Source organism: Notothenia rossii, assembly GCF_949606895.1.
Source record: "Notothenia rossii genome assembly, chromosome: 9".
Lineage (NCBI taxonomy): Eukaryota > Metazoa > Chordata > Actinopteri > Perciformes > Nototheniidae > Notothenia > Notothenia rossii.
In genome coordinates, this window is record NC_136907.1 from 24,480,202 (window position 1) to 24,505,737 (window position 25,536).

The 25,536-nt window shown below is 39.0% G+C and overlaps 1 protein-coding gene and 1 long non-coding RNA gene across 2 annotated transcripts; one reads left to right on the forward strand and one right to left on the reverse strand.

Annotated features, from left to right (window-relative positions):
- The first annotated feature begins 1,364 nt into the window (after positions 1–1,364).
- Positions 1,365–25,536, forward strand: tmem164 (transmembrane protein 164). Its single transcript, XM_079652353.1, has 6 exons — positions 1,365–2,200; positions 10,264–10,313; positions 17,874–17,940; positions 20,110–20,188; positions 20,925–21,025; positions 24,142–25,536. The coding sequence occupies exons 1-6, from the start codon at positions 1,769–1,771 to the stop codon at positions 24,346–24,348; spliced, it is 936 nt and encodes a 311-aa protein (XP_079508479.1). The 5' UTR covers positions 1,365–1,768; the 3' UTR covers positions 24,349–25,536.
- On the reverse strand, positions 11,342–17,860 carry LOC307020785. Its single transcript, XR_013802978.1, has 2 exons — positions 14,996–17,860; positions 11,342–14,277 (listed from the first exon to the last, which is right to left on the reverse strand). It is a non-coding gene; the product is annotated as an uncharacterized lncRNA (long non-coding RNA).

Below are 25,536 nucleotides of genomic sequence, written 5' to 3' on the forward strand. Positions count from 1 at the left end.
GATCGTTTTTGTCCCTATTAAGAGTATACATGTGATGTGATAACTTTCAGATATTTTTTTGGTGTGGTACATTTGTGAGGACAGTTGAAAAGATTAAACAACATAGCATTGGTCAAAAGAGCCCTGCTGTTTTACTCTAACAGTAATGGACGTGTTCCAGAGTTATTAGTCCTCTAATTACCTGCTGAGAGCCCTCCTCATTTCAAGGGAAACCTTGTCATTATGTTGCAGTGGGTCTGGATTGTTAAGTCTGGGCTAATCATTAACGTTAAAAATGACAGTGTATCATTCACAACTTATACAACCTAATACAGTTGCCACTTATAATCTTGACATTCATCCAGAACCAGAAACATGTATGCATTATGCTTCAATATTTATAAATAAAAAGATTTATGGAGATATAGAGTAAAGTAAAGAATATGTTTTTAATAGTCTAAAATCATATTATTGCTGAAAAACTATGATAGGTGTTTAAAATGCAGGAATTGAATAAATATGAATATTTAATTGTACCGCCGTGTGTAGTGGCTGTGTAGTATTACTATACACTTTATGTAACTTTGCTCACGTTTGTTCAATTACATAATTTAAGGGATTCAACATCATTTCTCTTGCTGATAATCAGTCTCAAGAAACCCATGTGAGAATCTGTTTTGTGCATAGCATGGTATTGACATACTGTATTTTTCCCTGTAGAGAAGGAAACCCATTGATAAATAATTGTTCCTTTAAAGATTGTCATTACCCCAAACGTGTGGTGAAATCAGTAATATTCTGTTGGCAAAGTAGCTGCTATCTGATAAATAGAGGTTTAAAACAGAAACATTACTCTGTCTGCATTTACCTGGACTTTATTTCTGAAATGCAACAATAATATTGTTGTTTCCAGATTGTTCATGAACGCACCATCACAAAGCATCACATGTGTTGGGTTTCCTCCTTGGTTACAGAGCTTTGAGTTGAGGCCCTCAGATTTGCCTTCCAGGTAGAGTAAACTATGTGTTAGCTGGGACAGTGAAGTAAGAAAAAGATAAATCTAACATAATTTAATTTCTCGTCAACATTCGATAACATTTGTAAATACCAGATAATTTCGATGTATATCTTACTTGTACAGTCAGCATTTGTATTGCATTGAGTGCAAAATTATTGTAATATTACAATAAATTATGATTAACACCAATCAGCTAGGTCGCAAAACTGACCTCTCTAGTTAATTTACGTATACATTTGCCCCGGTTACTGCTACTATTAATTTCACACTAAAGGAGCACTGCTGAATTCAGCACCTTGGCTGTGAACTAATGAGATTTGTGATCCGCAGCCTGAGAGGCTAAACTCTGGGCATACAGAAAACCCATGCTTCATTTCAGCAGGGTAAGATTGGTTGCTAAAGCTAAGCTATCCGGTGTCAGTGTTGTTGCTAACTCAACCCCCAGCAAACTGTCGTATAGTTTGATATGACTAACAGCACAGCACGTAGCCGGCATGCTAGCTTGTTGCATACCATGCCCAAGCCAAATTACTTGCCCGGGTCAGCTAGCAATTGTGTGAGGGACGTGGAATAATTGCCACTACCCGGTACCAGCAGCAGGGACGGGTTTTACTAAAGCCGCCTCCTCCTCCTGCTGCTAGCCGAAGTTCCTCATCTGTGTGTGGATGAGGTAGTCGGGTGTTTGAGCTAGCTCTAACACACACCGAGGCGGTGGATACATGTCTACCCCTCAACCACGAGACAAGACACGAAAGGGACATTTTGCAGTTCATGTTTCGCCAAGAAGTCAGTGTGACGTCTTTTATTCCATCTTGTTCGTATCTTTTTCACTACGAGAAGAGGAATATGTCTAGATATAACATATACAGCCTGTTGGACTGGCTCTATGGTGGGGTGGACCCGAAGTTTGAGGGCAACGGGGGCCCGGACTGTGCCGCCTTCCTCGCGCCCCAGCAGCGCATCAGTGAAAGTCTGGTTATCGTCCTCATCTCTTTAATAGAGGTTTGCGTGGCGCTAAAGAAAATAAACCTCTCCAAAGAGCACCGAGTGGTGGGAAAAGACTGCGCGAAGGAGGACAGTCTGGGCAAGAACTTGTTGCTGGTGGCCCTTTGCATGACTTTTGGAGTGGAGGTTGGGTTCAAATTCGCGACCAAGACTGTGATCTACCTGCTGAACCCCTGCCATGTCATGACCATGGTTCAGGTAAGGATACTGTGTGCACTCCAAAGCAACAACCATTAAATTGATATGAACAGCTATTTGTATTCATCCTCCTCTCTTCCAAACGTGCAGAGGTGAAACATTTCACCGAGTTCTTTCACTTGAGTAAAAGTGGTCAAACCAGTTTAGAATAACTTTTTTACATGTAAAAGTTCTGCTTTCAAAAAATGAACTTATTTCAAGTACAAAAGTATGAGCATAAGTCCCAAGTAGACGTCCCATTTCACAAAATTAATATATTATATTTAAAAGTTTGATTCATTAATGTGTCAATCGGGTTTTGTATTATTGTGTTGCATTGTTGGAGAAGCCTGTGACCTAAGATTTTCAACGACATAATTACTTTGTAGCTATGTTATGCTCTGGGTAATGTCCACAGTAATGACTCTTACATGTCTAATATGTGTAATGTGTATTTGTAAAGCGCTTTGAGCACCTGTAAAAGCGCTCTAATAAAAAATGTAATCCATTATTATTATTATTATTATTATTATTATGTTAGTTTGACATTAAAGAACCTTGAACCTTTATGTTTTTCTTAACCCATAATAATTAATGATAAGTTAGTTTCATTGTTATATCTTGTATAATGGATCTGATCCTGTTTTTCTTTTTAAGAAGCTAGTTTTCAAAAGAGTTTAAACTCATCCCTCTTTACTGTAGTGAGGGCAAAGCAAAAAGAAGCAGGACATGAACAAATATATACATGTTTTCTTTTGTTAATATTTAGCAGGAAATGGAAAGGTCTAAGTAAAATACAAGTACCTGAACTTAATACATAAGTACAGTGTTTCAGTGAACTTGGCAGGTGTCGAGCACTGGTTATATGTTAGATAATGTTGCCCCCATTTTCATCAGCTACGCCTAACCTCTCCCATCTACATGGTAAAACACTGAGGTTGGTATTTTTACAATCAGTGTTACCAAAGTACTTTTTGCTTCCTTTTTTATATGCATATCAACATGCTTTTCCTTTTTAGCTCTACAAAAACCAAAACTGTTGAACAAAAAAAGTTAAACTGCAGACATACTCCTTTTCTTATCTGGCTTTCTTACGTACACTTTCACAGCGCGAACATGGGTTGCAAATTCACAATAATCACAGTTGGTAAGCGGAAGTAGTCCAAACTGAAATCGCTGCCTCGTAAAAAGACTTGTTCCGTCAAGTTCAGCCCTTAGGGTATGCGACCAGAGCTGGGCGTCATCTGATTTGAACAGGAATAGTTGTTTATTACTAAGAGGTGATTTTATGAACAGCTCTGAGGCTACTACTGAGGAGCATTGTAGTCTGAGCTGAATGCAAAAGTGCACAGGAAGCGAGTCAAGTTGGATTGATGTTGTTGTTTTGCATTTGGTTGAGTTTGAACCAGAGGTCGAAAACAGCACAAAGGTTCTCTGTCTCCACTTCCCCCATGAGTGTATGCAGCACCTGCATGTGTCTCCTGCTGCTCCTGACCTTCACGGTACATGATTGCACACCACGGGGTCATGGCAACGGATCACTGCCAACTGTGTTATAACGTATTTGTCATACACATGAGTTATGGAGAACAAGTTAAAATGATGTCCCCTGATTATTTCAGATTACAGGACAGTAGTGTTTGATAGATGGTGGAGAGGAATGAATAACTTTCTGTGATGAAGAAGTGACTGATGGGGGTGATACTTCCCTTCATGAATGGGTACCAAGGTTAAAATAATCCACAGCAGGCATTCCTCTTGCTTTTTGACAGTTTGGTGCAGGGGGGTGATACATATTTAGATCCTTTTTTAAAGCACCACACTGGGATTACTCCAGTATTGACACTTTTACATTTCATCATTCTGGGTCAATTAGACTGCTGGGTAATTGTGTATACTACAATTTACTTTAGTAGATAATTACTGTTTTGCTAATTCAACTCCTTTTATTTGCTGTTGAGTAGTTTATCTACGATCTGTAGCATCAATGTGAAAAACTGGAAAAACTGCCCTGTTTTTCAGCTTTGTGTGGATGCAACTGATCCTGAACTTAGGAAGTAGGAAACATTTTCAACACGTAAAGGAAAACTTGATTTCCCAGTTTATCACAAATATTCAAATGCATGGTTTTCATTGAACACGCTAATATGCCAAGTAACTAAAGCTGTCATATAAATGAAGTGCAGTATTGTTATTATTATTTCCATCTGAGATGTAAGAATTTTAACATTGCATAAAGTGGGATAGTAAATGACATGTACCTTTTTATTGTATGTGTAAGTACTTAGAAGTTATTGTTCTACCATCGGTTGAGTGTGATCGTAAGGGGAAATGTGCAGAAAAGAAGCAATGTTTCGAAAAAGGAAGAGGTGAAAGTTACAGTTTTCTTGCAACATTTCCATTTTGCTTTTGAGACAGGATAACTGTAAGGCAGAGTGTTTTTGATCAAAGGAGACGGCTCTGCAGGGATTGCCTCCAGGAGTTTATCTGTTCAGGGGAATAGGGCCTGGAGATTGACTGTATAATCAGAAACAGAGGTGCAACAAGGAGTGCGCTCTCCATTCTGGCTTTGTTATTGTTTGTGGGCATAATGTTGCAGCTGTGCTCCAGATGATTTCTCAACCAGAGGGCTGGAAGGAGAGTTAATGTTTGTCAAAGATTCAACAGCTTAGTAATGGTGAATGTTCCCAGGATGATACTTTGTGCGACTGTATTTAGTGTGCTTGTATTGACTCATTTTATAATCGGATAAAACCCACCAGTTCCCCATAACAGTTGGTGGATTTACAGTAAATGGGTGTGGCTTTCGTAATTGCTTTCAGACTAACCAAATCAAGATGAAGCTCCGTCATACGTATTGTCTCTTTTTCCTGTCTTCCCTTTTTTAGCTTGTTAACCCAGCAAGCATGCATAAAAACAGTGCACCAGGAAGTTAGAGAAGGTTATAGTACAGAATCATGAGCACATTTTACAGGCTGGAAAAGGTTTTCCACTTGTAAAGTTCCCATGATGCCTGGCTGCCTGGCAAAGTGTTCAAAGTCAAGTGTTGCTGTTGCTAAAATTTTCAGTCCTTCAGTAATCAGCACTGGCATCTACTTCACTTGTGTGTTGATAACATAGCCACTTGACTGTGTTGCTATGCTGCAGTGTCATTAAAGCAGCCCGTCTGCTAGATTGCTTCATTAGCATTGACTTTTTTCTGAATAGTTTCAATATTATTACAAAATATTCACAGAACACTAATGCTTACTGTGTCGATTGTCTTTTTAACTTGTAGAAAAGACACCTTTCAAGCAAAACCACTGCTCCATCTAAATGTAGTTGTCATGAAACTACTAGTCGGTGAAAAAAATGTATTTGTCATGCATAGAGTGGCTGTGTCCAGTACCACATGAGATCACACAAACATAAAAAACACCAGGAGATAGAGCATCACTTGGCACAAGGTGGGCGTGAGGTGAAGAGTCCGCTGAGTGATGAGTTCAAGCCTCACATCCGACAACCATGATGTCTGTTTCATCCACATTGAACAAGAGCAGGCCCACCGCCAAACTGACAGACGTCGGAAATGATTACTGACTGCTCAATTTGACTGTCATCCATGTTCATGTGAGTCAGTTCACTATGGCAGGGGCGCAGTGTTTCTTGATATTGTTTTCTTGCATAATATCAAGATATTTAGAATGACTGCAGATTTCAGATGTACCCTAATAAACAAGAAATCTAGATTCGTATGGTAAGCTCTGAAACCTATATCTCTTTACTGTAATGCAGGCTTTCAAAGCAGGAAAAACACTTATTATACAATATCAGAAATCTAGGATGATATCTAGTCTAATATCCCAATATTGAAATGTTGCATAGCCCTGGTTGTGGGGGACAAACTATTTTGTCGGAAATAAGGCCCATTCAATGCTTACAGAGGATACTATACAACCTTTTTAAAGTAAGGTAGTAAAAGAAAACACTTTTTGGTTCATGTTCATCTGATTTATCAGTTGAACCCATTCTTTAATTCATTTACTATGTAGACAAGTTAGTTAAACTTTTCACCTCAAAGCAAAACAACTTAATTTGCATCTATCTTTACGAGTTGTCTGTGCTGACGCAAGTCAAAGCTCATTCACGTCTTCTTGTTTCACTTCTCACTGTATCAGCAATATAAATATATCAATGATGCAAAAAATGTAAAAACTTGATTTGTTTTGCTGTTCCTATTTCTTTTTTTGAAAGGCCAATAATTGGTTGGCCAATAGCAACCGTCATTTGTCATTGCTGGAAAGTGCTGTCTAACGTACAGTATAGGGATGTTAATATGGGTTAAAGAAATGTCACTGGCTGGTGTTTAAATCACTCACTGCCTCCTACAGGATTCTACAGTCATCTGGGTGGATCCTTTTGAACACAGGATACTTAAGCTCGTGCCAGACACATACACTCTTATCAGGTGAACTTTGTTACCTTGCACATATTGCCACGACTCCACTGATCCAATACAATCATGAGAGACACTCTGTAGACTCCAGGTAACAATATGTCAACCCTCCTCTAAAACAGGCAGTTGGCCTTTCTGCTGCAGCTTTGAATGGGTTTAATTCAAGGTTTAAATACTGCACACTGCAGCAATGACCATAGAGACTTGGTGTTTTGTCTTTGCTTTATGGGTTGAAAGCTTGCCTATAACTTGAAGTACCGTGCCGTTAACAAGCTGTGCGCAGCAAACATGCACCATCAATATAACGGAGTATAGTATCAGCATTATCTTTAACGTGCCCTCATTTATCAGCTGTAGCTATAACCTAGGAGATTGTTTACTCAGTCATTCAGATCACTCTCAAAGCACTCAACTGTATCACTTAATGACTACACTTGTAAAAAGGAAGTACTGCTTATCCGTAAGGGGTTCTGTCAATCTGTACGCAATTGATTCAATTTTCAGTATACAGTGACACTCGTGTTGTATGCTTTTACTTAAAAAATACTGCAGAACTGTTTTTCTACAACAAAAATATAGTTATATTTGCTCTATACAACTCAAGGTCTAATCCACCATATCAAACCAAGTCACCTTTGACTTAGCATTTTCATTGTCTGTCTTTTATTCTTCTACCAAAAGCTTTGGGAGGCTGGGATTTGTGATGTATCTTATTTTGAAGTCCATTAAGTAGAATGTCTTAGGCTGCTGCACCTCCAGATAAAACAATATTTTGGTTGTAAAATTAATGGCGAGAAACAAACATCTGAAGTCATTTCAGAGTCTTTAACTCTGCAACAGCACTGCCAAGGCTGCTCGGACTGTCATAAATGTGATCAAGCATGTGGAAATAATTTGGCCTGAATGGTTTATTTGAGCTGCAGAAGATTGTGAACAGTGTTTGGCTGACCATTGATACAGTGGTAACTCCTTTGCACTCAATATCTTTGTTTTATATCCACTTGTTTTATACCAAGTAACTATCGACTTTCGTCTATACATTTTAAGAATGGCGTTTATCTTTTTTGAGAATGAGTTTTTATTTTATTTGTTTGGGTCTACAACAGATGATACAAATGTTTATGTCAGTAAATGTGTACTAACAGAGGTTAGTACAGGGTACTACAGGGTGTTTGTGAAAAAAACGGGGACAGAGCTGGCTGCTGTCAGACAATCAGCTGTGCGGCGTCGCTTAACGTGACGCTCCGGAGGAAAGGACGTCCCATTGCTCTTAAAACTCGTTTTCCTGCTTCTTCTCCCTTCTCGTGGAAAAGACGCAATTGAGGGACGCAAGGATTGAAGTTAAGAGAAGTGAGATGCAGCCAGGGAGATTGTGATTGGCAGTGACAACACCACCATCTTCTTAGTGCCATTCTGGAATAGCAAACAAATTCAATTAAAGAAATGTCACCAGAAAAGAGCCATTGTGTATTAAATACAGACTTTTATATGGGTATTTTAACGCTGAAATAAAAAGTGAATTTAATAAAGCTCGACTGGGGACCCCCGCTGTTTCCAGTTCTGCATTGCTCCTACAAGTCACTGCACTGCTTGATTGACAGGTCCATCATCAGTGTCTCTTCTTGACTTCTGAGCATACTGTTCCCAGCTTATACAACTCAATAGCTTTAATAACTCCCTCTCTCTTTCTGCAGGCACCCCCTGGTTATTTGGCAACATTAGTTCCCCTCCTGTTTCCTTTTATTTATTGTCTGCACTTTACAAAAGTCACACACCATTCTGGCCCCCTACCGACGTCTTAAACCTTTTGATGTTTTGTTATGTACATCATTTAAAACGGAGCGTTTTCTGCCATTTTGTCACGGTCTCAAAGGCAGGTCTCAACCATACAGTCTATGGTTTCAACACTATAAGGATGATGAAATTATTATTTTTTGACAAAAATGTATTTATTTCAGCAATTGTTGCCTCATTTTTCTATAAGTTGTTTTATTCATTCATTATCAAACACATGGCGGTTCCATATGAGATGAGGTGTGTGAAATAATAGTGGCTTACTTTAATAATACTTCACAGGGATTTGCAAGGCCTAAGAATGCACACATGTATTCTTCTTCAAACAATTGTATTAATAAATAAAGAAGCAATTTGCATGCATTGTTTTATTCCCCTAGAAAAAACATTTAAAAGAAAGAATATATTCATCTGAATTTACATTTGTACAATAAAGAAATATTCACAGGAACAGGAACTTTTTTTTTTTGTTCCCACCCTGCACTAAAAAGCTTTTGTTTGTTCCGATGGTGTCTGCAGAACAAACTTCCCTCTGTTCACTGTGCAGGTTAATAAGACTTGATGGGTCTGCTGTAGATCCATCACTAAGACATATCCCCTGGCCAGTGGAGACTTGTACAGAAGTAAATTGCTTTCTTGTAATTCTGTTTGCAGCCTCCCGGCAAACCAACCCTTTCTTGTGTCAGATGGTGTTTTGAACCAATCCATGTTTGCACTATCCTTAAACAGAACAGTCACTGAGCATAGATGCAGAACTGGGATGATAAATTACAAAATATCATATAATTTCATTCAATTAGAAAGCCAACATGTGCTGTTGTATTTGAAAGGAATGATTTAGAAACCATTTATAAACTGGCTTTCCCTTTTAGTTCTCATTGAATGTTAAAGGGGCCCTATTGTGCTTATTTTCAGGTTCCTTTTTGTTTTTGTGCCTTCACTGTGATGCTTCACATGCTTTAATGTTCAAAAATGTCTTCTTTTTTTTTTTTTACTCATACTGCCTGTGCTGCAGCACCTCTTTTCACCCTCTATCTGAAACCAGAACCCAGTCTGCTCTGATCTCTGATTGGTCAACAGGCTGGCTCTCTTGTGATTGGTCAATCACTTAGAGATGTCCCGCCCCTTAGCCTGTCACATAGAATTTGTAAGAGTGCTAGCCAATAGAAGTGCAAGTGTTGCATGGTGATGTCTGTTAATACAGAAGTCAACATAGTCCAATGCGTTTCAGGCAGGTGGGGGGGGGACTTTGGGATTTTTGGCTTTGCAAACCATTTACATGCACACAATTCTTAAAAACGCAACAGGAAAGGGAGAAACCTCTTTAAATCAAATATCTGGAGCTTTTGTTAGTGTTTTTGGTAGGTCACTTGATTCTGCTATAAACTTAACCTGGACTCATAAGTTCAAGGTTTTAATTTATAACAGTCATTATCTTAAACTTAAAGCCTGACCAAAGCACGTCGGTCAATGGTCCAGGATTTATTCCCGCTCATGGCCTTCCTGCAACAGAAATTGATTATTCTCCTTCTCCCTGTTCCATGTGCAATGAGTTGTGGATTGTTTCTATCGACAGGCCTGTTTGAAATTAGGCACTAAAATACATTTATGCCAGCACTTGTCAGCCATTCTAATGCTTTCAAATCTACAGTAATTGTTAGACCAACCTCCTGGGTCCCATCTGAACTCGGCATTTTGTTTTCTCATTTGAAGCGAGAAGCACTTAACAGTAGCCTCCGCTCTTATTATAATAAAAATGCGTTAAAGCAATTTGTTTATTTTCTTCATATTGCGTTAGAGGCACTAAAGATGTGTGATGATGCACTTTGTCATCTCTCTGTTCTTTCTTCAACAGATCTTCCTGCTGGCCTGCCCGCCATGTAAAACAGCAATGGTTGTATTTAGGTGAGTATTTCCCCCCCTGGCTCCTTTTGGTGTTACATTCAGTCAAATTAAAGAATGTATTGTGTATATATCATTAAAGGGTCACGACTCTGTGTCAACAAACCGTAAGATGTACCTGCAGAGAATGTAATACAAAATGATTGGGCAGACAGACCCTAATTATTTGTATTGTCATATGAAAAGCAATTGCCACATTGATCGTAATTACTTGTAGAGTTTTATTGTAATAGATTTGTTGGGGTTTAAAGTCGTCACGCCTCACCAACTGTCTGGACAGTTAATTATTCCAGAGAATGATAGTGTTTTTGCCAGTGGGAAGTTGGATTTACTCTGAAATAAATACGAGCAGGGTCACTTTCTGTTTCCTCAGCCCTATGGGAGTCCGATGCAGCTGCAGTGAGAGGTTTCATCAAGGCAACAGAAGCTACCTGAAATGACTATAAAGTAGCTAATTAAATAGTGAGTCTGTGAATCTTCTTTCATATTTGGAAAACAAAATTGTTTAAGTACGTCACTTCAGAAAATGACATTGATCCTTCAGGCCAAGATGTTCTTTCTCATAATAGACTATGTTATATAATACTCAGAATTTTGTCTCAACCGGGTGACAGGGGAGCTTTGCCCTCTTACTTTAGGTGCGCCCTCATACCAAAATGCAGATATTCCTCGTAACATTTTAAAGTGATGACAGAAAACAATATTTCTGTTCGTCAAAAACTGTAAATCGTGTCAAATAGACTGTCAGACAGCATAAACAGCTTTGTTTTTACGGAGCCATCTTCTATACGGGCAGTGGTCTCTTGAGAATCTATATATCTTGTATACAAAATCAGCGCCACAGTATTGTCCTCATACTATATTTTGCTAGAAAAACCCTGGTACTGTTTCAGCTTGCCAGATATATTAAGTGTATTTCCCTTGAGAAATAATGTTAGGATTTCTTTGACGTTTGTGTAAACGTGGCATCTGGGAAAAAATCCCGCAGATGATGGCTTTAATAAAAACATAGGAACTTTTTTGAAAAACAAACGCTTTAAATTGTAATCCTGTTGACTCATAAAGATTTCAGCACTGGTTGATTTTGGCGTGGTAACCATAGCAACAGCAAGTGCGGTTTAGAAACTACAGAGAAAACTCCTTGAGCAGCTGCTTTGTTAGAAATACAACAGGGAGTGAAAGTAACCGGTGTATCTGTTTAAAATGCAACCACACAAACTCTCATTTCAATAGAGAAGCGGGTGACTAATCAGCTTTATTCTCTCAGGCCATGAACAAAACAGCAGGGCACAGTGAAAGGAGTCGTTTCATAGCGGCCTAAATCTAACTGCTGCTCTTGTGAATCTCTGCAATATATAAAACTGATCCGCTGTAACTAAAAAACTCACCGTCTGCGCTGACCTGAGGGACAACATTTTTTTTTTTTTTGTGACTCTTTCAAAAACAAGTCCCCGTTATAAGAGGCCCTATAGAGAACCGCAGTGACGCGTCGTAAAACCCGGAAGTAAACTTCTTCCGGTTCCTTCTTGAAAAACCAATGCAAATTCTCCATAGGATTTTGGAAAATAGCTCGCAATAAGGTCTGTGGTTGACACACATTTAAGAGAGGGATCACGTTTTGTTCAGCCGGATAATCTCCACATGTCAACCCTACTTTTATAATTTCTGAATCATAAATCTAGTCGCCAAAACGGGATGCTAACGTTATGCTATAAACGAACTACAAACCAGTACAGCAGCAGGGTCGCACGACTTCAACGTCACGCCAACTTAAGATCGTTTCAACTGACTTGCACTGAAATTGCACTTTGAACACTTTAAATATATTAACATTTTAAACTGTATACCCCGGTTATCTAGGCCCTTTTTGTTTTGTTTAATGTATACCACGTTTATCTAGGCCCGTTTTGTTTTATGTATACATGTCACACAGTGGGAAACGATATTTCGATATTTCTGGATGTATAACACTTGTAGAATTTTTGACAATAAAGCTGAATTTGACTTTCGCGTGCTTGCATATTTTAACAAAGCTTTTCATTTTAGCCACACTGAATTTAACTAGAAGTCATGGCTGTGTCAATTACCAGTCTGATATCGTTTTACAAAGATGACAAGAAGAGTGTAGATAGAGGAGAGAACCACTACAAGTCAGGACACGTTACAGTGCAGCCTAGATGAAGGTGTGCTTACCGGTGTTGTCAGGGCTAGCATGAGGGACAAGGTTTATAGTGTCGGTGAGTAGTGATAGCAAGAGTACCGTTAACCTAGAGTTAATTTATTCACATTAATTCCCATCAACAAATCAATTGTATGTGTCACATGAAATCTTTTCTAGGCAAGGCAAGTTTATTTATATAGCACTTTTCAACACAAGGCAATTCAAAGTGCTTTACAAAAAATGAAAGACATTAAGAAAATGGCATTTAAAATCAGTCATTAAAAAGAAAAGCTAATAAAATAAACATTAAAAGAAAAAATACATGGATAAAAGTTACAGTGCAGTCTAAGATATGAATAGTTCAATTAAAAGCAGCGACAAAAAGAAAAGTCTTCAGCCTGGATTTAAAAGTAGTAAGAGTTGCAGCGGACCTGCAGGTTTCTGGGAGTTTGTTCCAGATATTTGGAGCATAATAACTGAACACTGCTTCTCCATGTTTAGTTCTGACTCTGGGGACAGAAAGCTGACCAGTCCCTGGAGACCTGAGACATCTGGATGGTTCATCATTTAGCAGGAGGTCAGACATGTATTTTGGTCCTAAACCATTCAGTGCTTTATAAACAGCAGCATTATTTTGAAATCTATTCTTTGACACACAGGAAGCCAGTGTAAAGACTTCAGAACAGGAGCGATGTGATCCTCTTTCTTAGTGTTAGTGAGGAACCAGAGTAAAGACTTCAGAACAGGAGTAATGTGATCCACTTTCTTAGTGTTAGTGAGGACTCGAGCAGCAGCGTTCTGAATCAGCTGCAGCTTTCTAATAGATGTTTTAGTGAGACCTGTGAAGACACCATTGCAGTAGTCCAGTCTACTGAAGATAAAAGCATGGACACGTTTTTTCCAAATCCTGCTGTGACATTAGTCTTTTATTCCTAGATATGTTCTTTAGGTGATAGTAAGCTGATTTAGTAACTGTTTTAATGTGACTGTTGAAACCAATAATTAATTTAACCCGCTGACAAGAGAGCCCACCTCCAAAGATCGTGACTGGCTGAGGGACAGACTCGGGGGCAGGTTCTCAGGAATTTCTTGGCTTCTCTCCCCCGAGCCAGAAGAAGAACACTACAGCTTGGAAACACTTACTGTTCCTGAAATGATCAAATCTGTTGGGCATCAGGGACCTGAGGCAATTGTGGCAAGCATGGCATTGTCTGAAGAGCAACAGGGGGCAATTCAGGTGGCTACCACTGGTCAGCGAACCAACCCAAACTGGCATTTGTTCAGGAAAGGAAGGTTGACTGCCAGCAACTTTGGAGCTGTCCTGAGGTCAAAGTGTGTGACTGCTTCCTTTATTGCCAGGGTGCTAGGGCAACAACAGGTCCTTGATGGTGTTTTGTCTGTACAGTGGGGGACTATGAATGAATGTGAGGGCGTCAGGGCATTCACCACTGCAACTCAGATGCAGGTCCATGAGTCAGATTTGTGGCTCTCCCTATCAGGATTGTTGGGGGCATCTCCAGATGGTCTGGTAGGGTCTTCTGCTGTGCTGGAGGTAAAGTGTCCCTACAGAGCCAGGGAAATGACAATTAGTGAAGCATTGCAAATCAAGGGCTTCTGTGTCAGTAAGGAAGGAGAAACATTCAGCCTGCGTGAGGAACATCCTTACTGGCACCAAGTGCAAGGTCAGCTTCACCTCACTGCAAGAAAGAAGAAGAAATAAAAAAAATTGTGAATTGTTTTTAATTTACATTTACTCGCCTTTGCAATGTTGTGGTTGTTAGAGTGTTAGGTTTCCTGTCAGCTCGTCTGTTGGGAAGATATAAAATATTAGTTTCATGGAAGTCACACCGTCACATATACTGTAAGAGAATTAAGACATACAGTACATAGGCTAAAACAAAACATCTAAAGATAAAACCTTGAACTTTGATAAGTCTCGTGAACATTTTCACTATTTTGACATTTTTATAGATGAAAATTGAACTAAAGAAATAAATGGTAGATTAATCCATATTGAAAATAGGTGTCAGCTGCTACACTAATTATAATAATATCTTATCTTAATTAATTAAGAAATATAACTAAGATAAGATATTACTGTATTGATCCCAATTTGGGAAATGTTTGCAGCAGCATAACAAGAAAAACAAAATATAAGTTATTATATATATAAAAGTATGTGAGGGATGGAATATTAAATTGAATATAAATGTAAAATGTACATGTGATTTTACGTCCAAGAGAAGCTATGGAGCCGAGAGTTCTCTGCCAGCCAGAGGTGATTTGTTATTAGTTCAATATGTCAAACTGATTTCCCTGACTACAATCTTTAGTTACATGGTGAAACGTTATGCTGCTTGTACTAATAAGACTTATCATATAAGCCACACAGGTTTTAATAGGATGTGTTCATTATCTTTACTTGTGTTGCGGTCTTTTCAGCAGCGCAATCTCTAAAACGGCGATACACTACCCATTATTTACATTTCACCGTGACATGGACAAAATTGTAACGTCAGCTTACCTCATGGCACGAATCCAGACTCTCCTTTGGAAAACATCGGCCGGGAAACGATAGAACAAGCACGTTTCATGCGAAGACCTGTGGCTGCAACCCGGAGCAAAGCAACAAACCATTGCGTAGCTAACTAGTAGGGCTAGCTTTAGCTAACGTTAGCTAACGAAAAGAACTGCCGAGTAAAATTGGAAAACACTGGTAATTAATTATTCTATAATTTGTAAAACGTCGTTTTAAATACGACAATTTCAAAAATACAGATTCTAATGGTCAGATATAGATATACAGATACTAAAGATAGGCAGGTACTTGCTTTCAAGCAGAACACAGAGGAAAACAAATTTAGCGGGAGTGTTTACGTGTTCGGCGTAATGACGTACAACGGCCTCGAGAATTTCTGTAGTCCTATTCAGCCATTCGGTAACAACCATCGTTTTTCAGACACGTAAACTCTTCAAAAATCCCCAGTGGGGTCACTGCTGATGTATTTAATGTCGTAGAACAAAACGTGATTTATCTCTTAAATTTGTGTCAACCACAGACCTTATTTCGAGCTATTTTCCAAAACCCTATGGAAAAAATGCATTGCTTTTTGAGGAAGGAACCGGAAGTGCTAACTTACTTCCGGGTTATACGACGCGTCACTGTGGTTCTCTATTTAGCTTTTCCCTTTCTTGTGGTGTGTTATATAGGTTTTTGGTGCATGTAAAAGGTCTAATCATAGTGTAGTGATTGATATATCAAGGTAAATGCCTAATTCCCAAATCATCAATACACTTCACATACACATACTAAAGCTCCTTTCTATAATTTTAAATAAAAACCACACACTTGGCAAAGGTTTAAGGCTGCAGCCACACGAGGACGATAACGGAAACGCACCAAAATTGTTATCAAAAAAGTCTTCCGTCCACACGCAATAGGCACCAGAAACGTGTCCGTCCACACGAGACAGCTCGAACCGCTGGAGACGCTGTAGTACATATACCGGGCCTGTAAGTGGCGCTGTACTTCTGCCACAAAGTACACCAAAAGCAGCGAAGAAGACTTCTCGCGCATGCATGGTTGCCATGGTTGCCCTTCTGTTTATTCTCCGCGCTGGATTTAGCAGCAGAGGTGGGGTTTCACCGGTCAACATGTCCGTTAAAGTTTAAATCTTCCGGACAAAATTAGAAAAGTGCCGGTCAAAGGTCTTCTTTGTTATTTATTGAGCTTTAAAGAGTAATAATACACGGAGGACGGAGCCTCTCAGTATCCGTGGTCTCATGCAGCTGGCTGATCCAGTAATGAGTGACCCGACATATTTATAACTAGTTTAGGTAGTTTGAAAGGTAATTAAAATAGCTAAGGGTGATGATCTAACTTGAAATGTGTGTTTTGTTCCGCTCATCGCTCCATCACAGCGGGCGGAGCTGGTTATCATGCAGAGCTGCGTGTCTCCTCTCCTGTCCGATTAGACTTCACTCGCGTTTATGTCCATCGATCAAATCTAGCTGGAAGCTCCTGCTGGGTGCATTGTCCTGCGAGATACCGGGACCTGGCTCGAAACACTGGGGCTATTGCGTCATCGTTAGCAGGAAATGATCGTTACAGGGCGTAATCACAGAGCCGTTTGGCCCCCCAGAGCGTTTCGTTCGCCTTGGGACTCGTTATCGTTTTCTGCGTTTCCATGTCGGCCTCGTGTGGCCGAACCGTCTATCTGATAGAGAACTTTAGCAGATACGACCGTTATCTTCCTCTTGTGGCTGCAGCCTCAGTGGTGGTGTATTTGAATAAGGTAGACCGTTTTTACCTCTAAGGTCCGGAGTGACAGCTGGACTCAGTCTAACTGACACTCCCACAGTTCCACAGTTCTCAAACTGACCTTGGCTGTCACAACAGTCATTTCGGCTCATTTGACAAAAGAGCAAACACATGACGCATAAGCACTTTGACACATAAGCTCCTGGGCTTTTGGACACGGCAGCTCTAACAATAACTTTTGGTGAAAAATAAATGTGTAGAAGTTAACTGAACAAGCATCACACACAACCCCCACACCAAAACCATCAACACTCTGCCTGCAGGGTCAGACAGGCTGTGTGTGTGGTGAATAGCGAGTGAGATGGAAGCAACTGAAGAATGTGTCCCAACTAAAGACTTGGCTATATCTATATTTATGCTGGAGCTGCTCTCGACTCAATGATCTGGCCTTCAATAGAGACATAACCAGCAACTACATTGATCATTAATGAGTAATTTTTCATGCAGAAATGCTGATTTCAGCCTCTCAAGTAAAGTATATTCTGCTTTTCTTGGTTTTGAAGCATTTGAAAGTGAATATTTTGGAATAACACATTTAAAGACATCTCCTTGGACTTTAAATAACTTTCATGGACATTTTGTCACTTTATTCTGACATTTTGTAGACAAAACTTATAAATATAATCCTCTGTTTCAGGCAAATAATGAATGAATAGCCAGAGTAACCAGATAAATGACAGAAACGTACTCTATGGTTGTTAAAAACGTCAAGAATCTTAAACGTACGCTTTGAGAAAAAGCTTCTAATTGCCTGTGCCTTCTGTGACCTGACTTGTCACATTCAACACTTCCACTAGGAACGCACCCCGCCAAAGGAGGACAGACAGCTGCTGCTAACAGCATAAGGGAGCGCTCTGATTGGCTTACAGCAGCTCTGACCATAATCACACCGTCCTCCACCTGGCCCTCCGTGCTTATATCAGCACTAACTCAAACTCATATGTTGATCATGTAATGGTGCGTGCAATGTGGACATTTGGTGTTAAGATGTTCCTGGCAGGTGTGATGGAGGATGTGAGATGGTTGTGAATTTTAATATTATTATTATTAGCTTACTCATTTTTTCCTTGTGTGTTTACAGGCTGCATGTCCACATGCTGAATGGTGCACTACTGGCATTAATGTTCCCTGTAGTCAACACTAGACTGGTAAGCAACTAGGACTGGAAAATCTCCGTTGAAAACTCTTTGATGCTCCATTTTTCTGTCTCTGAAGTGGAGGTGTCTTCATAATCCAGATACTTATTTTTTGATGACAGCTCAGCAGGGGAACAAGTTAAATCCCTTAGTTTTGACATGTTTAAGATGACTACTTATCTTCTCTTTCTCAAACATTTGACAGTGTTATGATTGTTACAGTACATTTAGCATCTCCAAAGAAAATAATCTAAAGAACTAAATTCAAACATTTGGAAAAGGAAATATGGTCTCAAGAGCAAAGCTTAATTGATGATGGGAATCTATTTTTACTAAAGGAAATCGCTGGCTGCTTGAAAGGCTCTCACTGACAGCTGCAGACGAGCCCCAGATGCAGAAGATAATGCACTCTAAAGTATATTTGCTTACATTTAATCAAGTTTGGCCAGTTTGAGCTTTGTCCAACATGATCCCTGTGAAGATCAAATGTTCATACTACAGAACAGCTCGTACCAAAGAAAAGCAAAGGCTTCCTGTCATAACTCTATTTCCCTGTTAGATAAAGAACCTTTTTTAAACAAGGAAGTATTTCTGCACAGAACTAGTGATGTGCCCTATAGCGTCAATAGTACATAATGTAATAGGTCATCTTGCTCTTTTCAAAATAGTCTTCACCACAGATCTAAAAATGAATGTGAGGAATGAACATGATTTTTAAAGTTTCAACAGAATTGACTAAAGAGGCAGCATACTCTCATAAATCTACTTGAGTTATACATTTGTATTAAAAATGTAAAAAGTAGTGGTATCATTTTATAGATTACACTATTGATAATAAGTATCCCTAGTCATGCAGATGGTTTCTTTCTAAACCAAAAAGGTATATTTATTGCTAAAGTGGTTTTCACTTTCATTCTCCCCTGAGTCTGAGGCCCTGATCTTAGGTTAGCTTGAGCTCTCTGATGCCACGCTCCCTAATAACTCCACTCGCTAGCTGTAGAATAATGGATAGAAATAACTCAACAAACCCCGACTGAAGCGCTGCTCTCATGCAGAGCCAGCAGAGCACAGTTCAAACTGCAGCCAGCGCCGGTTATTAATGCTGCTCTGAGGTCAGTGCATTAGAGCGCGGCGCAGACAGAGTGCAGGAAGTCCCACACTGATTTAATGTCCGTCCACACCAAGAATGATAACTATAATGATAACTTTAAGTACACGCTGCACTCTCCAGCTGTGTCTGAGCCGTACAGTGGATGGTTATGAGCGGTTACTGCCGCATGTTGTGCAAGGAATATGCATAAGGGTGTGAAAAATAAATAAAATACACTTTATTGCTAATAGAAAATAAATGTTAAAAGACAATTGTATTAATCCACCCTCCTGTGTGGTTGACAGTGTTTCTATCATACATCAAATCACTCTTCAATGAGTTGATTGATGGTTACATCTCTAAACATAAAAAAAAGATATCTTTTAAGTATGGTGTTTACCAAAGACATGATCCTAAGTTTCATGGAATAGCATAAAAAACACAATCTAAAAAGATGAATCAACTACACCACAATGGAAACAAAGTTGTGATGTGGACCCTTGTGTTTTTAAAACAATATGTTTATAGTTATTGTTATATTGCTGAGTGTGACCTCTTAAAGGTCACCTATTATACTCTTTCAACACTATAATTTAGGTCTCAGATGTTTAAAAAACATGTCTCTGCAGTGTTTGGCTCAAAATACCCAACTGATCGAGCATTGTAGCATCCCATAAACCCCTCTGTTTTCAAAAGAGCTGATTATGTGTCTGTTGCTTTAAATACAAATGAACTGGCACTTTTCCTGAAACTTTCCGGGTCTATTAACACAGAGAGGACACATATTTATGTATGAAACACTACTTGACAACCTTGATTTTGCATAATAGGTGACCTTTAAAACTAGATGCGATGATACAAATCTTAGAAATACATCATTCAGCATGCAAAGAAAAAAAACTCCCTTCTTTGGGATTTGAGACTTTGCACACTATTTACATGCACACACACCCATACAAAACTAAAGGATAGGGAAAAAAGGCAAAAAAAAGGGCCTCTTTAAAACGATATACATTATAAGCAAATTGGATAAGCAAATGTTCTGCTTAATGTGGGTCGTTTAGAAGTGTAATGGTGTATTCTCTCCTCAGCTGCCGTTTGAGAAAGAGATCTACTACATCCAGCACTCCATGCTGTACCTGGTGCCTCTATACCTGTTCAGGAAAGGAGGTTAGTGTTGACCTTTAAAAATCTCTCCACTCACATTGACACTCAAGGTGAAATACCTCTCATGTATCAACCACACAAGGCTACCATGACCTTTTTTATCTTTGGATGAATTCCATTTTGTTGAAAGTGTTTGAGTCAGTGCACCTGCTGTGTCTTTTACGGCTCACCTAAATCATGTAATTATCTGTTTACTCCAAACAAACACCTTTTGCTCTCGCCCGTTACAACATGAAGGCGTATGTGCATAAACTGGAAACCTCATTTTGCACATCTATATGCATTTACAGTAATCTCACCTGTAGGCAAGACATGCTACGAACATGTTGGTACAGGGGGAAATTCCTGTGAGTGCATATGGTTTGGTTGAGAGCTTTAAAAAAAAGATTTCATGTCTAAATGTAACTAGGGCGCATCACAGTAATCCAACCTCTGCATGAAGCGCCTCATTGTTCATAAGCAACGTAACACTGGAGCCTCACAAAAGGAAGCGTTCTTTGTTCTTGTTCAAACTGACATAATCGGTGCACATTTAATGTCTTCCCCTGGTAGTTCTCTAGCAGCAGTGAGGAAACAGGAAAAGTCAGTTTGACACCGCATCCTGTTACCGTGGTTGCAGGGTGTTCCATCTGTTGACATGACTGGCGTCTTGCAGGGGAGGTCAGCTGGGCCAGAGCTGCCACATTCTGTGCGCTCGCTCTCTCTTTAACCTACATAACTGAGGTTCTTTTTTCTGCAGGTGTGTACAAGCCGGAGCCTCTGGGGGACATGTGGTGGGCTCTGCTCTCCACCGGCCTCCTCTTCCTCTACCACTTCCTCTTCCTGCAGCTCCTCGGACTGGTAAGATGGAGCCCTCTGCTGGATACAGCACTATACGTCCCTATGCAGAGAACATGAGTGAATGGTCTGATCTCAATGCCTCGCCCTTATGACCTGGACCCTCAGAGACATAACTGACCCTACCTGGCCGAGCTGCAAGAGCTCGACAGCGCATATAAACCACAGTTGTTCCAGCAGCTCATGAGTTAAACAAGCAAAGGAAAACTGTGATTGAATGATAAGTAATACTGAAACGGTATAAAGAACAAGACACATAACATCTGAATACATATACACCTCTCCTGTTACGCATTGGATGATTGCACCTCCTTAAATAATATATAAATGTGCATATTCATAACACGTTAAATGCCAGTGTGGGATTTGGGTGTTTTTTTCACTGCCTAATTTGAACGTCCTCCAGGCTCTTGCTTTTGATTCAGGGCTGATACTGACTCATTCAATGTAATGTTTATCTACTACTTACATGACATACTGGAATGTATTCTCCTGTTTTAGCTTGTGCCTGTTTGATGCCGATTTTAAAAAAATACACTTGAATTGCAATTCCTTTTTTAATTTTGAAGATTTATATAGTAATCTAGTGCAAACAAGCTTACACTGAGCCTGATCCTTTAATAACAGCAAGTGTCATTAAATCCTCTGTATAAGAATAAGCATATTTAATTATACATTACAATTCACTTTTCACAGTAAGAAAAGCAATTACACAACTATTACAAAAACTTCAGACTTTAAAAGTAAAATGTTACACAATATGCTTCACACAATACAACAAACCCTTCCTCCATCTGCACACAAAGCACTAAATGACTCAATAATAACAACGATCAATACATGAAAAAAAAACAGGAACTAAAGAAACATCACATCTCCTCACTGTACAGTGAGGAAACACCAGAGGCAGGATTAGACATACAGTATTTAAAAAAAGAAAGGACTTAGTATAACAACATTACATACCATGAAGTAAGGAGAATGTAATGGATGGAAGGATAAATACAGATGAGCTAGACTAAAAAGGTCTTGAGTTGTCTTGTATGCCTCACCTTGTTTTGTTTTTCTGAATTAATGGATAATTCATTCATTCTTTTTGTATTCCATGTTGATTTCTGTTCCGGCTATACAATGCTGTAAGTGCTTCACCAGTGGCTGTTTAAGGGCCTGCCTGTCAGCTCTGTTCCTGCATTCTCATAATTTTCTTTAGAACTGAGTCTAATTTTCGCAGCTGGTTACATATCCTATTCTTTGACACTTGCAATTATTTTTGTCCACCCCGCTGTACATAAAAATTAGAGGCAGCAGCATGAGTGAGTCACGTTGAGTTGAACAGCAATTAGAAGTGTAAATCCACTTGAGTTAGAAACCGAGGTTAATAGAGGGGATCAAAAAGGGCCAAATGGTGTCGGCCTGGCTGCAACATTGTGTGCAAAAGTACACGGAAGTATCATGAGTATCAAACTCTCACATAAAGTCACTTTTACCAATCTTTATTTTTCCAATTCCTTCAAACTAAAGGTCTCGCTCTGAAATGATTGCAGGTTATTCACATCACCCTTTGGTTCCTAATGAAGCATCGAGAGCAGCTTGGTGCATTTCCCCTTTCAGCCAATCAGATTGTAGGACCTGTTTTTTAGGTCTTTTGATCCTTCATTTCACCTAATGCACACCTCATATCGGCATTTATTCTGAAACTCTGGTCTTCATGAGACTTCTCTGCTCTGTTAACTTTTCCGATCAAGTTTTATATCGAGGATTCAGAAGCCTATTTTGAGTAAATATCAAAAATGTATATTTAATCTGAATCTTGGCAGATGTTTGTACTTTTCCTGCAAGAGGTTGAGACTGCCTGATGATAACCCAAAGTCTACAGGCTTTATTTAGCTTATATGTCTCTTTTTAGTAAGTATTTTTTCATGTGAAGGCACTTGTGAGATTAGTTTCTCCAAGTGTTTTAAAGTGTGCTTTGACACTGGTTCTCCGGCTTCTTCTCCATCAGCTGAAATATGGGGGATCAGTTTAATGTTGGTTGGGGCAGAAAAAGGGCCGACAAGTTAATCATCATTTATTTTCATTTACAACTTTGGTTTGTGATGTTTATGGAAACAAGGAAATCCAGATAAAACCATTATCGTGCCACATTCCGGGTTAAAATAATGACCTTGTTTTGTGTTTCGCACTACGGCCTTTCCCTTCTATATACTTGGACCATTTTGACACCTATGACTGCCTTATTGAATATAGTTTACCCAAATGTTGAACGTGTCAAAGTATTTAGGTTTCAGTAAGTTGTGGAAATGCACTATAGCATATTTTTTACAATAAATATTTATGTTTAGCTTTCAGTAGGTTGTGGCAGTGCACTATAACATATTTAAATGTATTTATTTATGAATGTTTAACTTTTGTTTATATACTTTTAATATTAAATATTTATATGTGGTTTTCAGTAGATTGTAAAAGTGCACTAAACATAACGACGTTGTCTTTTTTTAAAATTATAATATCATCATATAATATATTTATTCTCACATTTATAATTTACTCAAATAACTGTTTGGTATGGACGTGTAAATTAACTATGTAGATTTACTCAATACTGTACTTAAATTCAATTTTGAGGGACTTACTTGAGTATTTCTATTCGTGCTACTTTGTACTTCTACCCCACTGCAATTCAGAGGTGATTTGTGTTCTTTTACTCCACTACATTTGTTTAATATCTTTAATTACTTTACAGATTTAAATGAATGATGTGAAATATAATAAAGTGTTAAATCAGACTTTAGTTCCACCTGGAGTAAATTCACAAGCTACCCTGCAGTATACAAAGTCATTCAAACTAGCTGCACCTTTACCAGCTTTGAGAACACTTTCATGATCAATCATAATCAAAAACATATAATATATATATTATTCTGAAATGGACAAATCTGCATAAACAATACTTTTAATTTTTGTACTTTGAGTATATTTAGTTGCCAAGTCTTTTCTACTGTTAACTTAAAGAAATGGTCATAAAGCAAAGGACACTAAATTAAACTCAGCCATGGTAGTAAAACTTATTTGATTGCTACTAGCATCATATGATGAACATGTCTGTCTCTGTCTCCCAGGCGACCGAGGTCAACCTGAACAACATGCTGTGCCCGGCCGTGTCCGACCCCTTCTACGGCCCCTGGTACCGAGTCTTGGCCACGGGCCACCAGACCCTGCTGACCCTGGTTCACGGGAAGGTGCTGACCCTCCTCTCGCAGCACACTGGCTCCATGAGCAGGTTTCTACTGGACACACTCCGACTGCGCAGCAAGAAAGTCGACTGAACGTCCCTTAGGATTCACACAGACCCAGCCTTTCTCTCTAATGTCTGCTCTTGTCACGGAGACTTCTTCTTTTTTATCAACATTTTTAATGCATCTTTTTAGGACTTACCAATGTTTTACTGAAGCAAGTGAGCATTTCAGGGCCAGTGGATCAATGTGTCATTCTTTTAGTGTGGTAGTTGTACTACATTCATTCATACTTGCATGCACAAACATAATATGCATTTTAGGGCTGGTAGTAAGCATCGTGGAGTTTATTTTACAATACAATTTTGGAAAGAAGAATTTTTAAAGTATATTTCTCAAGCTGCCTTTTTTGTACGTTTTCAGGACAGGAAATAAGTCACCAATCTGCAGTTGTTACACTTTGAGTTCTTTACTCTTTTAGCTATATCATACGTTGGTAAAGCTGCCTTTTTCTCTTAGTCTCAAGTGTGTTCTGAAAAAGATTGTGTATGTGAGACGTTGTAAAAGTGAATGCTTGTTTATAGTCGGATGTCTGTCATGTATGATGACCTTCATGTATGATGACCTCTGTGTTGTCATGACTGAAAATGTGTTCATGTTGTCCCTCTGTTCCCACATGTACATCATGAGTAGCCTCTTTTTTGCATTTCTGTCTCCAGCCCTCTCAGATCATTCCAGTTGTGATAATCAGGGGACACAAGGATGTATTACATGCAAAAAATATGAAAGACGATACATGGATATACACAGGGGGGGTTCCTACCTTCGCCAAGGAGGTTGTTTTTTTATATCAAACCATATTTGTTTGGGTATGACCGTCACTGCATCGTTGATGTTTGCCGAGACGGAGAAGATCTTGATAAAATACGCATTTATCCTGGAATTGGACACATGGAAGAAATCTGTTGCTCAATCTTTGAGTTTATCTACAAGGCACCTGAAATCACTCCAGGCTCAGTTTAGTGCACAGGAAACGCATCAACATTGGGTCTGCATGAAGTCACTTTGGGTCATTAAATAACGAGCCATTGGTGATAAAGTATTAACCAGCATTGGCCATTCAGTAATGGTTTATATCATTTCACGTGTTGGGAATGAGTGTGTATGTTACTGTAGCATATAATACTGTACTTCACTGTAAAGAAGGGATAAGACTTTTGTATTTCTATCAGTTTGAGTGTGTGTGTGATGTACTGATAATAAAAGTTATTTCAGTTCTCA